General features: G+C 39.7%; 1 protein-coding gene across 4 annotated transcripts in view; it reads right to left on the bottom strand.

Annotated features, from left to right (window-relative positions):
* si:ch211-274f20.2 (calnexin) overlaps positions 1–14,874 on the bottom strand; it is a 35,295-nt gene that overhangs the window by 18,687 nt on the left and 1,734 nt on the right. For 2 of the 4 annotated variants that reach the window (XM_063060684.1, XM_063060685.1), the window contains exons 2-5: positions 9,949–10,078; positions 7,530–7,660; positions 5,850–5,923; positions 639–691 (exon numbers count right to left, since the gene is read on the bottom strand). In XM_063060684.1, coding sequence (XP_062916754.1) covers positions 639–691; positions 5,850–5,923; positions 7,530–7,655 — 253 coding nt within the window. In that variant the 5' untranslated portion in view covers positions 7,656–7,660; positions 9,949–10,078. Of the gene's footprint in view, positions 1–638; positions 692–1,227; positions 1,499–5,849; positions 5,924–7,529; positions 7,661–9,948; positions 10,079–14,874 lie in introns of those variants that run through there. The other 2 variants (XM_063060686.1, XM_063060687.1) reach the window with 2 other exon arrangements.

Genomic DNA, 14,874 nt, shown 5'->3' on the forward strand with positions numbered 1-14,874 from the left:
TCTTCTGTGTCAGTACTCCATGATCTAACATTGAGGATCGCGGAGCAAGGCAGAAAAGGGTTGCTGAATCATTCCTAGTGGAATCTGTGATTAAAATGCTCAGCTACAATGCTGGCAGTACATGGACATCGGCTACTTTGTGAAAGAATGGGAGGTTGCTCTTAAGCTGTACCTCGGGAATTGCACTGCAGTTTAGGTTCAACTTCCAGAAGGAGGCAAAACGCAGTATGCTTCATGACGTTACTATTTGCTTGCTATGTGTATGAGAACAGCAACACTGAGCTAGAAGCTCATTCTCAGCCAAAAATATGCTTTGTGTTGCACTCAGTCATAGAGCACAATACGAGGCACAACGGCCCACCATGCCTTGGCCAACCATCAAATACCTATCTATACTAATCCTATTTTCTAGCACTTGGTCACTGCCTTCAGTGTCTTGCTGACTCAAGGGCTTGTTCAGTACCTGCCCCCATCACCTTCTCCAGCAGTGCACTCCAAATTTCAACAGAAAATATTCTTCATCAATCCCTTCTCACCCTCCTGGCATTTAAATTGTAGTCTGGCAACCAAGTGAACAGAGATAAAACTCAAATTAAATTAAATTGCAGTAATCATTATATTTCGTGGAAATGACTTACCTTCATATCTGGTCTCATCAGTGTCACCCTTTGTTGCCTCAGATATTACCCAGCTGGAAAGGGAATGTGAAATCTTTCAGTTCTCGTGAGGCAAACACAGTGTATGTCCTGCTGAATACTGAGATCTCTATTACCTCTGCCAGTGTTGTTCTTCAACCAACCTCTGTGAAATGCATAGCACTGTTTTCTGGTCGGTCTATTTACTAATACCCCTTCTGTTTATCAGACATCGCCTTACCTTAGAGCCTGCTCAGATGAAACCAGTCCTAATAAAGCAACTCAGGCCAAAAAGCTGATCGTTCATTTCCCTGCCTGAACTGCTCAGTTCCTCCAGCATTTTGTGTGTGTTGCTCCAGATTGCTAGCATCTGCAGAATCTCTTGTGCCTACTCTCCACTCCAGGTAGATGTGCAAATGTGCAATTTGGATAACTATTATATATCCCTTTGATTCCCCACCCCCCAATCCAACTCTTCCATTTCTATGGTTTGTACTTATAAATCACTTTGATATGTCACTACAGTGCACCATTGGTAAGCAAATGAATTCCCTGCATGTTAAATGTCCAGGTCAATGTTTCTATTGATTACCTCATTGCAGCTATATAACTCAGCCATACAATCCAGTCCAAGTTTGATGTTAGATTTCACTGAATAAAGTCATTCTGCATCAAATTGCAAGAGGAGTATTGGACACCCTTACACCATTGAGAGGAAAACCGTCAGAGGTGATGGCCTTGGATACTATCCATTTTTTCACCAGTGTAGTGATCATGATTGGCTCCAGTTGTGTTTCCTTTCAATGACTGAATCCCAGGTAGAAACCATTGTCTGAACGCACACATGGAGGATGGCTGATGAGTGATGTGAAGTAGGACTGGGGAACTTAACAGATCAAGAGGCAGTGTCTTTAGGAGAAAGAAAGAGAAAAAAAACTGAGATTTGAGGTAATGAACAAAAGAAACAGCTGATAAGCAAAGATTGTGTTCATTCAACCTTCAAAGAATCTAGAATTTCTTCCATCATTTGGCTTAGTGAAGCATGGTCATAATTAGAGAAAATTAGTTAACATTATTGTTTCTATCAATAACCTTTTGGCCAGGAATTTCTGCTTCGCCAACAGTTTTCAGTGTCCCAGATGCAAATTCCACCCAAAGTTGGATAAGTTTCCAGAAGTATTTTTATTCATACATTTCTTCTCAGACTTTATAAATCACTAAAGCTGGCATGAACCAAATCACGCAGTACTTTGGATTACAATAGTTCATTATCAGATTTTTCATAACAAAGTTTAACTAACAATGTTTCTTACAGGTTAACTTGTTAACAGGTGGCGAGGAAGACAAATGTCATGTTAGCATTTATTTCAAGAGGTCTGGAATACAAGTACAAGAATGTGATGCTGAGGCTTTATAAGGCACTGGTGAGGCCTCACCTTGAGTATTGTGAACAGTTTTGGGCTCCTCATCTTAGAAAAGATGTGCTGGCATTGGAGAGGATTCAGAGGAGGTTCACAAGATTGATTCCAGGAATGAACGGGTTATCATACGAGGAATGTTTGATGGCTCTGGGTCTGTACTTGCTGGAATTTATAAGGATAAGGCGGGGGGGGGGCGGGATCTCATTGAAACCTTTTGAATGTTGAAAGGCCTAGACAGAGTAGATGTGGAAAGGATGTTTCCCATGGTGGGAGAGTCTTGGACAAGAGGGCAAAGCCTCAGGATAGAGGGGTGCCCTTTCAAAACAGAGATGCAGAGAAATTTCTTTAGCCAAAGGGTGGTGAATTTATGAAACTTGTTGCCACATGCAGCTACGGAGGCCAGGTCGGTGGGTGTATTTAAGGCAGAGATTGATAGGTTCTTCATTGGACATGCTATGAAAAGTTATGGGGAGAAGGCCGGGAACTGAGGTTGAGGAGGAGAGAATAAAGGATCAGCCATGATTGAATGGTAGAGCTGACTCGATGGGCCTGATGGCCTAATTCTGCTCCTATGTCTTATGGTCTTAAGTGAAATCCCAGTAAAAGTCACTACAGCTAATGCAATTCTCACACATGATAATTATTGGTGTTGAGTTATATGTTCAGAGAATAAATATTCATTCGCCTCCCTTTCCCAGGTGTGATCAGAAAACTCGGTGAGGGCTGGAAATTGAACTTCACACATTCTGGTCTGTGTGACCCAGTAACACATACTTGGATGCTGGTATTACATAAGGTTATAGTAATTTAGATTAATAGAAAAATATCCAATGATGGAGAATTACATTTCTACTTGTTACATGGTGATGTCAGCACATGACCCTAAGGTTCCAAAATTCATTCCATTGCTAAAAAGATAAAATTTCCTTTTAGTTAATTGCCCAGATGGAACACATATGGGAATTTGCTATAACTGATTTTGTACAATATGTAATCAATTTAATGTAATAGGCGGGAACAGCTGAGGACTCTGTCTTAGGTGTAAAATGCTCTCTAGTCAATATTTGTGCATCTGCTCCTCACAGTTGGAACCTTTTCTCTCTATACGAATAGAATTCAGCCTGCAGTTTGAGAGGGCAAAGCTAAAGTCAGGCAAATCAGTAATACAGTGGAGTAAAGGGAATTGCTGAGGCATGAGAGAAGAACTGGCCAAAGCTGATCCGAAGGAGACACTAGCAGGAGACGGCAGAACAGCAATAGCGTTTTTGGAAGCAATTCAGAAAATGCAGATGAGATACATCCCTAAGAAGAAGTATTCTAAAGGGAGGAGGACGTAACCGTGGCTGACAAGGGAAGTTAAAGACAGACAGCATAAAAAGAAAAGCAAGGGCAAATAATACAGCAAAAACTAGAGGGTAGTTAGAGGATTGGGAAGATTTTAAAAACTAACAGAAGGTAACTAAAAAAGCCATAAGGAGAGAACAGTTGAAATATGAAGGTAAGCTAGCCAAAAATATAAAAATATATCTGTTTTTTCAGATATATAAAGAGTAAAAGAGAGGCAAGGGTGGATATCGGACTGCTGGAAAATGATGCTGGAGAAATAGTAATGAGGACAAGAAATGGTGGATGAATTTAATAAGTATTTTGTATTAATCTTCACTGTGGGAGACGCTAGCAGTATTCCAGAAACTCAAGTGTGTCAGGGGCAGAAGTAGTTGTTGTTGCTATTACTCAGGAGAAGGTGCTTGGGAAGCTGAGAGTTCTGAAGGTAGATAAATCACCTGGACCAGATGGACTATACCCAGAGTTCTGAAAAAGCTAGCTGAAGATATTGTGAATGCATTAGTAGTGATCTTTCAAGAATCACTAGAGTCTGGACTGGTTCCGGAGGAGTGGAAAATTGCAAATGTCACTCTATTCTTTAAGAAGGAAGGTAGGCAGAAAAAAAAAGGAAATTATAGGCCAATTAACCTGACTTCAGTGGTTAGGAAGATGTTGGAGTCTATTATTAAAGACGAGGTTTCACGTTACTTGGAGGCACATGATAAAATAATCCAAAATCAGCATGGTTTCCTTGAGGAGAAATCTCGTCTAACAAATCTGTTGGAATTCTTTGAGGAAGTAACAGGTAGAATGGACAAAGGAAAGTCAGTGAATGTTGTTTACTTGGATTTTCAGAAGGCCTTTGACAAGGTGCCACATATAATGCTGCTTAACAAGATATGAACCCATAATATTACAGGAGGGATAATAGCATAGATAGAAGATTGTCTGACTGGCAGGAGGCAGAGTGGGATAAAGGGGGCCTTTTCTGGTTGGCTGCTTATGACTAGGTATTCCGCAAGGAATGGTGTTGGGATTGCTTCTTTTCATGTTATACATTAATGATTTGGATGAGAGAATTGATGGCTTTGTGGCCAAGTCTGGGGATGATATGAAGACATGTGGAGGGACAGGTAGTGCTGAGGAATTAGGGAGGGTGCAGAAGGACTTAGACAGATCAGAAGAATGGGCAAAGAAGTGGCAGATGGAATATAGTGTAGGGAAGTGTATGGTCATGCATTTTGGTAGAAAAAAACAAAGGTGTAGACTATTTTCTAAACAGGTAAATAATAAAAAAACTTAGAGCTACAAAAGGGCTTGGAGTTACGCAGCAGGATTCTCTAAAGATTAACTTACAGGCTGAGTTGGTGGTAAGGAATGCAAATGCCATGTTAGCATTCATTTTGAGAAAACTAGAATATAAAAGCAAGGATGTAATGCTGAAGCTTTATAAGACTTTAGTCTGACCACACTTGGAGTATTAGGTTGGACTCATGCCTAAGAAATGATGCGTTTACATTGGAGATGGTCCAGAGAATGATCAAAATTTACGTTTAAGTAGTACTTCATGACTCTGAGCCTGTACTCGCTGGAGTTCAGAAGAACACGGGGATGGGAGGCTCTTATTGAAACCTATTGAATATTGAAAGGCCAAGATAGAGTAATGTGGAGAGGATGTTTCCTATAATGGGGAAGTCTAGGACCAGAGGGCACAGCCTCAGAACAGAGGGACATCCATTTAGAACGGATATGAGGAGGAATTTCTTTAGCCAAAGGGTGATGAATCTGTGGAATGCATAGCCACATAAGGCGGTGAAGGCCAAGTCATTGGATATATTTAAAGCAGAGCTTAATAGGTTCTTGATTAGTCAGGGTGTCAATGGTTATTGGGAGAAGGCAAGAGAATGGAGTTGAAAGGGATAATATATCAACCATAATACAATAGCAGAGCAGTCTCAATGGGTCAGATGGCCTAATTATGCTCCTATGTCTTATGGTCTAAGACTGGTTAGAAAAGAATTGCCTTGAGGAATTTTAGCATGTTCAACATCGAGCTTCTGGTTCTGGAATCTGAGTCTGCATTCAGAATAAACAGAAGAGGTTTAGGTTTGTCATATCTAACGAGACTAGACAAAAGCAGTGGAGGTTAAAAGTGGGTTTGTCACATTGGTATACAGCACTGGCTCGGGCCTGTTGTATCCTGCCACTAGTACTGAGTGCTGGAAAATCAAGCTGCCATATCAGCTAGTCTTGTTCAGTAGAGGCTGAGCACAAATTGTCTACATCTAACCCTGAGTTCTCAGATTCTTGTTACATAGAATAGTTACAGAAAATTGTGTTATTAAATTACTGTGCATTTAACTCATTCCACCATCAGTCAGGAGAGATCTTTTATGCAGTTTAGCAGACACACCTATAGACTGCTTACACACTTGCAGTGAGATCAGATTTATGGAGGCAAGCTTACCTTTCAAGACCTTCTGTGTCAAAGGAGGCCACAAAATAAACATCACCAGCGGGCTTTGGTGGGTTATAAGCAATCTGAAACATGTAATGGTAGAATGAAAACAGAGTGCATCTGTTGAAGAAGTGATAATTATTGCATGGAAAATCTTTGCTTTAGAAAAACTGCTAATCTTTAGGCGACTCAATGGCCAGAGCTGAGATTATTGTATTATTCTTTCAGACGTGTCATTTGACATTATCCCTCTGTGAGCTCAAATATAGTTTGTGTCTGCGAATTGCGCACCAGGAGAAAAAACACAGCTTTTGTATGGATCCAATATAACTCTTGATAACTGATAGTCAAAAATCAAATGCAAACTGTATCAATACATTGTTTAATGGTAATCAAATGTCTCAATGTGTGATTCCACATTGGTTTGCAGCTGGGTGATGTAGATCAGCAGCATCTTCGGTTCAATTTCCCAATATATGGTGAGTTGGCTGATGGAGTTTTACAACTGAGATGAAAATCTGACAGAATTTGTGCTCCTGATATTGAATATTAATGGTTGATAGTAACTTCTTTCTCAACTTACACGGTTTCCATATTTAACTTTTCTGACGACACTACTGTCGTTATCTGAATCAAAGGTGGTGAGGAATTAGCATATAGGAGGGAGATTGAAAATCTGGCTGATTGGTGCCACAGCAACAACCTCTCACTCAATGTCAGAAAGAGCAAGGAGCTGATTATTGACTTCAGGAGGAGGAAACTGGAGGTCCATGATCCAGTCCTCATTGGGGGATAAGAGGTGGAGAGGGTCAACAACTTTAAATTCCTCAGTGTTATAATTTCAAAGCATCTGTCCTGGGTCCAGTACATAAGTGCCATTACAAAGAAAGCATGGCAGTACTTCTACTTTCTAAGAAGATTGCAGAAATTTGGCCTGACATCTGTACTCTTGATAAACTTCCATAGAGAGCTGGTGGAGAGTACATTGACTGATTGCATCACAGCTTGGTATGGAAACACCAAAGCTCTTAAACGGAAAAGCCTACAAAAAATATTGGATATGGCCCAGTCCATTATACGTAAAGCCCTTCCCACCACTGAGCGCATCTACACAGAGCACTGTCAAAGGAAAGCAGCATCCATCATCAGGGACCACCACCATCCAGGATATGTTCTCTTCTCAATGTTTCCACCAGGACGAAGTACAGGAGCCTCAGGACCACACCACCAGGTTCAGGAACAGTTACCGCCCCTCAACCAAATGGCTCTTGAATGAGAGGGGACTAGTTCACTTGCTCTGTCACTGAACTATTCCCATAACTCATTTTTAAGGCCTCTTCATCTCATGTTCTTGATATTTGCTACTTATTTATTTATTATTACTATTAATTTTTTTCTTTTTGTATTTGCACAGTGTATTATCTTTTGCACATTGGTTGTTTGTTGGTCCTATTGGGTGTAGTCTTTCATGTATTGTGTTTCTTGTACATACTGTGATTGCACGCAAGAAAATAAATCTCAGGGTTATATATGGTGACATATATGTACTTGGATAATAAATTTTATTCGAACTTCGAACTTGAACTTTGCTGCCAGCTGCTGTGGTCTCAGGATTCAAATATTTGAAGAGGTTCCACATGGAATACTGGACATCTTAAGTTGCTTATAAGTTTAATTATGAACTCTCACCCTGTGTAGTTGAGTAGAGTCAGAATTGTCTTGAAGCTCCTCATCTTTCTTGGAGTTATCAACAGCTTGTATAAAGACCAGAACCAGTCCACAGATTCTGAGACATACGATGGACTGTAGCCACATGCTCTCTTGTGGAAGTGAAGCAATCAATTAATTAATACATGGTAATGCAGATTCACAGAAATCACCTGCCTTCATCATAACTCTTCCCAAATTATCTCCAAATCACCTTGCAAAACATCTCTTTTCCTCCATAACCCATCGAAATCTCATGCAAGTTATGAAAAACCCTCCATCAGAACTATTGAATACATTTTGAGAGATATATTTCACTCGTTAGATGCTGTCAGAAAACTGGGAGCCTGATGTCATCCTGAGCTGATTTATTTGGCCTTTGCTCAGGAAACACGGCTTTGGCAAGATGGGAGGGAGGGTTGGTGGTTGAATGGTCATTTCAAGAGTGTGAAAACCAAACACATTTTCTGATGGCTGACCACATTCCCTGCTAGATTACCATGTAGTTTAGTTAAAAATTACCCTGAGTCTTTGAAATTTTATGCTTTTAAATTGTTAATTAGTAGAAGAGTTCTATTTGTACTTTGGTTATTGGGATAACTCCATCTCTAAAGTAATACTTTTGTATTGTCAAAGAACAAGTGGACATCATAATTTATGCATAAGGCTTCTTCTGAATATGAACACTCCTTTACATGTCTTTTCTACTTATTTCCTTTTGTGTGTGAGAGTTTGTGATATTGGTTGTGAGTAGAAATTTTATCTTTAAAGTGGTCACTTATTTAAGGGTTGTTTCATCTATTCAATGGCTATAACAATGTATGTAGAAAGTTCCAGAGGGCAATCTGCAATGAGCTCTTGAATAAACTACTGTTGTTTTGAGTTCCACAAGTAAGTGTGTACATCTGCGTTATTGGTCATTAAGTTTCCGATAAGTGCACACACTTTATATGGGTGGTGAGGATGGGATGGCAAGGAATGACTGCCATTAAAAAGACAAGGTCATGGAGGACATCCAGTAATTGTGTGATTGTACTGATAGGGTAAGTCTGAAGACTTACAATTAATTGTGGCAAGCCTGAGGTGCATGTAAAGGAGTGTTCATATTCAGAAGGAGCCTAATGCATAAATCATGATCTCCACTTGTTCTTCAACAATGGAAAATAGCGGCTGCAAAGTATATATTCTGAATACAGATACAAGTTCAGTAACTGTTTAGGATGATGCAAAATAACAGCCAGTACCAGTCCAGTCATCTTGGGCTAATGAAGAGCCACTGGGTCCGTTGTTGTCTGTCATCTATAACAATGATCTGGATAATGTGGTTAACTGGATCAGAAAATTTGCAGATGACACCAAGATTGGGAGTGTAGCGGACAGCGATGAATTCTATCATGGCTTGCAGAGGGATCTGGACCAACTGGAAAAATGGGTTGACGGAATATAATGCGGACAAATGCAAGGTGATGCACCTCGGTAGGACAAACTAGGGTAGGTCTTACACAGTGAATGCTAGGGCACTGAGGAGTATGGTGGAACAAAGGGATCTGGGAATACAGGTATATACAAAGTAATTCATTGAAAGCGGTGTCACAGGTAGATAGAGTCGTAAAGAAAGCTTTTGGCACATTGGCCTTCATAAATCAAAGTATTCAGTTCAGGAGTTGGGATGTTATGTTGAAGTTGTATAAGACATTGGTGAGGCCTAATTTGGAATACTGTGTGCCGATTTGGTCACCTACCAACAGGAAAGATGTAAATAATGTTGAAAGAGTACAGAGAAAATTTACAAGGAGATTGCTGGGACTGGAGAGCCTGAGTTATAAGGAAAAATTGAACAGGTTAGGACTTTATTCTTGGAATGTAGAAGATTGAGGGGAGATCTGATAGAGGTATACAAAATTATGAGGGGTATAGATAGGGTAAATACAAGCAGGCTTTTTCCACTGAGGTTGGGTGGGACTACAACCAGAGGTCGTGGGTTAAGGGCGAAAGATGAAAAGTTTAAGGGGAACATGTGGGGAAACCTCTTCACTCAGAGGGTCATGAGAGTGTGGAATGAGCTGCCAGTACAAATGGTTCATGCAAGCTCAGTTTCAACGTTTAAGAGAAGTTTGGACAGGTACATGGATGGTAGGGGTATGGAGGGCTATGGTTCTGGTGCTGGTTGATGGGAGCAGGCTGTGTAAATGATTTGGCATGGACTAGATGGGCCAAAGGGTCTGCCTCTGGGCTGTACTTTTCTATGACTCGATGACTCAGTTTATGACAAGGTGGGGGAGCTATTTCATTTTTCCATACAATGTGTGGAGATAATCTTAGGGTGAAAACTCTGGAGGTCTCCCCTTAGCAGTTCCTGGAGTAAGGCACGTTTGTCGCAGCTCCATCTTTTACAACTTACTTTCCACTGTTAGATTTGTTTAAAGTTTGAAGATTTATTACTTTTGCTGAAGGATTTACGATTCAATTACGATGGCTGATACTCGATCTGGAATTGAGTGGTGGCAAAGGTGGCAAAACTCTTTCCGAGGCTGAAAAAACAAAGAAATCAGAGGAAGTCTCTTCAGAAAGAATGCTCTCTTTAATAGAAGCTATAGATGCTAAGATCAGCACGGTAGATACCAAAATCGATTAGCTGACGAACGCTAATGAAAAGCTGGAAAAAACTATTTTTGCTGTTCAGGAATCTTTGAAGAATCTGGAAGATCAATATCAGATGCTTAAACAGAACACTCATAGAATTGAAAGAGAACAGAAGTCAACAAGTCAAACTATTAAAGAACAAGGATTCAAGTTATCTTCTATGGAAAAGAAAATTAATGAGGTTACTTTGGAGTTATCAAGAATTAAGAAGAAAACAATCGATTTGGAAAGCAGAAGTCGCAGGATGAATTTATGCATACTGGGCTCGCCTGAAAATACGAAAACCGGTGAAAAGTTCTTTTCGAACATGTTATATTCACTTTTTAGTGAGATTCTTGAAGCCTGTCCGCTACTGGACAGAGCTCAACAAATTCAGCCGAAATGAAACCTCGTCCTATTATAGTATGTCTGCATTATTTTACAACCAAAGAAGCTATTCTTCCAGATGCAAGGAAAAGGGATAAGCTAATTTATAACGGAGCAAAGATTCGTATAGTTGAAGATTTTACCCCAGAGATTTATGCTGAAAGAATTAAATATCGGGAAATCATAGAACCATAGAACCATAGAAACTACAGCACAGAAACAGGCCCTTTGGCCCTTCTTGGCTGTGCCGACCCATTTTCTGCCTAGTCCCACTGACCTGCACACGGACCATATCCCTCCATACACCTCCCATCCATGTATCTGTCCAATTTATTCTTAAATGTTAAAAAAGAACCTGCATTTACCACCTCGTCTGGCAGCTCATTCCATACTCCCACCACTCTCTGTGTGAAGAAGCCCCCCCTAATGTTCCTTTTAAACTTTCCCCCCCTCACCCTTAACCCATGTCCTCTGGTTTTTTCTCCCCTTGCCTCAGTGGAAAAAGCCTGCTTGCATTCACTCTATCTATACCCATCATAATTTTATATACCTCTATCAAATCTCCCCTCATTCTTCTACGCTCCAGGGAATAAAGTCCTAACCTATTCAATCTTTCTCTGTGACTGAGTTTCTCAAGTCCCGGAAACATCCTTGTAAACCTTCTCTGCACTCTTTCAACCTTATTTATATCCTTCCTGTAATTTGGTGACCATAACTGAACACAATACTCCAGATTCGGCCTCACCAATGCCTTATACAACCTCAACATAACATTCCAGCTCTTATACTCAATACTTCGATTAATAAAGGCCAATGTACCAAAAGCTCTCTTTACGACCCTATCTACCTGTGACGACACTTTTAGGGAATTTTGTATCTGTATTCCCAGATCCCTCTGTCCCACTGCACTCCTCAGTGCCTTACCATTAACCCTGTATGTTCTACGTTGGTTTGTCCTTCCAACGTGCAATACCTCACACTTGTCAGTATTAATCTCCATCTGCCATTTTTCAGCCCATTTTTCCAGCTGGTCCAAGTCCCTCTGCAGGCTCTGAAAACCTTTCTCACTGTCTACTACACCTCCAATCTTTGTATCATCAGCAAACTTGCTGATCCAATTTACCACATTATCATCCAAATCATTGATATAGATGACAAATAATAATGGACCCAGCACTGATCCCTGTGGCACACCACTAGTCACAGGCCTCCACTCAGAGAAGCAATTCTCTACCACCACTCTCTGGTTTCTTCCATCGAGCCAATGTCGAATCCAATTTACCACCTCTCCATGTATACCTAGCAACTGAATTTTCCTAACTAACCTCCCATGCGGGACCTTGTCAAAGGCCTTACTGAAGTCCATGTAGACAATATCCACTGCCTTACCTTCATACATTTTCCTGGTAACCTCCTTGAAAAACTCCAACAGATTGGTCAAACATGACCTACCACGCACAAAGCCATGTTGACTCACCCGAATAAGTCCATGTCTATCCAAATGCTCGTAGATTCTGTCTCTTAGTACTCCCTCCAATAACTTACCTACTACTGACGTTAAACTCACCGGCCTATAATTTCCCAGATTACTGTTCGATCCTTTTTTAAACAACGGAACAACATGAGCCACTCTCCAATCCTCCGGCACTTCACCCGTAGACAGCGTCATTTTAAATATTTCTGCCAGGGCCCCCGCAATTTCAACACTAGTCTCCTTCAAGGTCCGAGGGAACACTCTGTCAGGTCCCCGGGATTTATCCACTTTAATTTTCCTCAAGACAGCAAGCACCTCCTCCTTTTCAATCTGTACAGTTTCCATGGTCTCACTACTTGATTCCCTGAATTCTATAGATTTCGTGCCAGCTTCCTTAGTAAATACAGATGCAAAAAACCTATTTAAGATCTCCCCCATTTCCTTTGGTTCCGCACAAAGCTGACCACTCTGATCTTCAAGAGGACCAATTTTATCCCTTACAATCCTTTTGCTCTTAATATACTTGTAAAAGCTCTTTGGATTATCCTTCACTTTAACTGCCAAGGCAACCTCATGTCTTCTTTTTGCCCTCCTGATTTCTTTCTTAAGTATTTTCTTGCACTTCTTATACTCCTCAAGCACCTGATTTACCCCCTGTTTCCTATACATTTCATACAACTCCCTCTTCTTCTTTATCAGAGTTGCAATATCCCTTGAGAACCAAGGTTCCTTATTCCTATGGCTGAACTTTATAAGATTAACTGTCGTCCTTCTCTGCGTTATCCGCTCGTCTGATAATTACTCCACCTAATTCTCATTCAAAACGGATTGACTCCCCAGAAGACGGTTGGAAATTTATAAAGGAGTTTAAGTCCATTTTGTAAGCAATTTGAATGGTTAATCCTTAGCTGGGAGCTGTTGTAGCGGTTTCGATGAAAGTCCGCTCCACGTTTTATGAGTGCCCAGACATGGACTTGGTTGATTTACTCAGATCCATTGTTGTTTGCTTTAATAGTTAATATAGTTTTGGACTTTTTATATATTATATATATATAATTACTTATTCTTTCTTTGATTTGTAAGTCTTTGACATTAGTTGTAGTTTACTAGTTGGTTGGATTTATCTTTTTTGCATACATGGTTACGTATTTTAAATGAATCTAAGATGGCCGTCGTTAGTTCGGTGTTAGCTATTGTTCGACATAATATGAAAATATTTGGAAATTCTTATTTATGTACCTTTTGTTATGTCTTTCTGGTGGTGGCAACGTATTACTTTGTAAGCAAGAGCTGCTAACTGGAGACAGGGGTCAAAGGTCATTGGAGCAGCATGCCGTCTGTCTATTGGACGGTTTCCGGGTTTTTGGGAGAGGGAGGTGGGTCTATTAGATTAGTTTTTTTTTCGACTGGGCCTGTGAGGTTTTTTTTTGTCAATTATCTTGTTTCTCTTTCTGATCGAGTCATGCTTTGTCCTTTCTTCGGATTTAGTTTCCGCCTGCGCATTAGCTTACTTTATAAGAATTTTAAATATGGATTTTAATAAAATTAATATAATGTCTTGGAATCTGAATGGTATGAACCAACCTATTAAGCGCAGAAAGATTTTTAAGAGATTAAAAACACTTCATGCGGATATTATTTTTGTGCAGGAGACTCATATCCGTAGGCAGAATGAAAATCGTTTTTTTAAATTTTGGAAGAGACCCTTATTTCATTCTTTATCAGTAAATAAAATAAGAGGGATATCTATTTTGTACATTTCAACACGGTTACTGATTTAATTGGAAGATAATTGTTACTGGTTTGTTATGGGGACAAAAGGTGGCTTTGGTGTGTGTTTATACACCTAATATAGATAGCCCTGAATTTTTTAAGAAGCTATTTTCTGTGTTGCCAAATTTAAATGAATATAAGTTGATTATGGGCGGTGACTTTAACTGCTGTCTCAATCCGTCGATTGACAGATTGTCCACCAATCCATCGCTTCCTAATAAAACTGCGACTTGTATTAATTCCTTTTTATTAGAATACCGTCTGGTCAACATTTGGAGATTTACGTACCCTAAAAATAAGGATTTTTCTTTTTTTTCGCATGTATACCATAAATACTGAAGAATTGTTTATTTTTTGTTGAACATGCGTTTGGTGCCCTCTGTTGCTGACAATTCTGTTACCTGGATATATGATTCACATCACCATTAAGAATGAATGACAATCTTTAAGATGTAAAGGAGGCAAAGTGAAAACACAGATTGACTTTTCAAATCCATCTGAAGAATAGTTTTGCTGTTTAAATACCTAACCGTTTCAAACGCTAGTCGTTTTCTTGAATTTGTTCAGGTCATGACAAATTGCTTAAAGTGAAAGCCGGTAATGTTAACACAAGAGAGCTGAGTAGACAAGGAAAACGGTAACCAATGACGAAAGCCGGATTGTTTGGGAGGCTTGGGAAGGAACTGTACATTAGAGTGGTGAATACAGTGGTTATTTCATGTGAGAGATTAAAATTAAAAGGACTAAATTTAATCCAAAATTGATCTTGTATATCTGTGAAGAGTATTTTCTACAAATTTCCACTCAGGCTCCTTCACTGAAATTAGGTCTGATATGAACTGGTACCATCAGGCTGAATTTAAGCAACACTATATTAAAAATGCTTTAAAATATATTCCTTGTTGTATATAAAATAGATGCATCAGAGAAAGTAAGCATTTTAAATCAGTGTTAATCCACAAATTGCTCAAAATATTCAACATACCATTATGTTATATGAGGAGAAAGAGCAGCTGTTAATGTTTCGGGTAGAAGATCTCTCATCAAAACTACTGAATTTAATTTAAATCA

Source organism: Mobula hypostoma, chromosome 10, assembly GCF_963921235.1.
Source record: "Mobula hypostoma chromosome 10, sMobHyp1.1, whole genome shotgun sequence".
Taxonomy (NCBI): Eukaryota; Metazoa; Chordata; class Chondrichthyes; order Myliobatiformes; family Myliobatidae; genus Mobula; species Mobula hypostoma.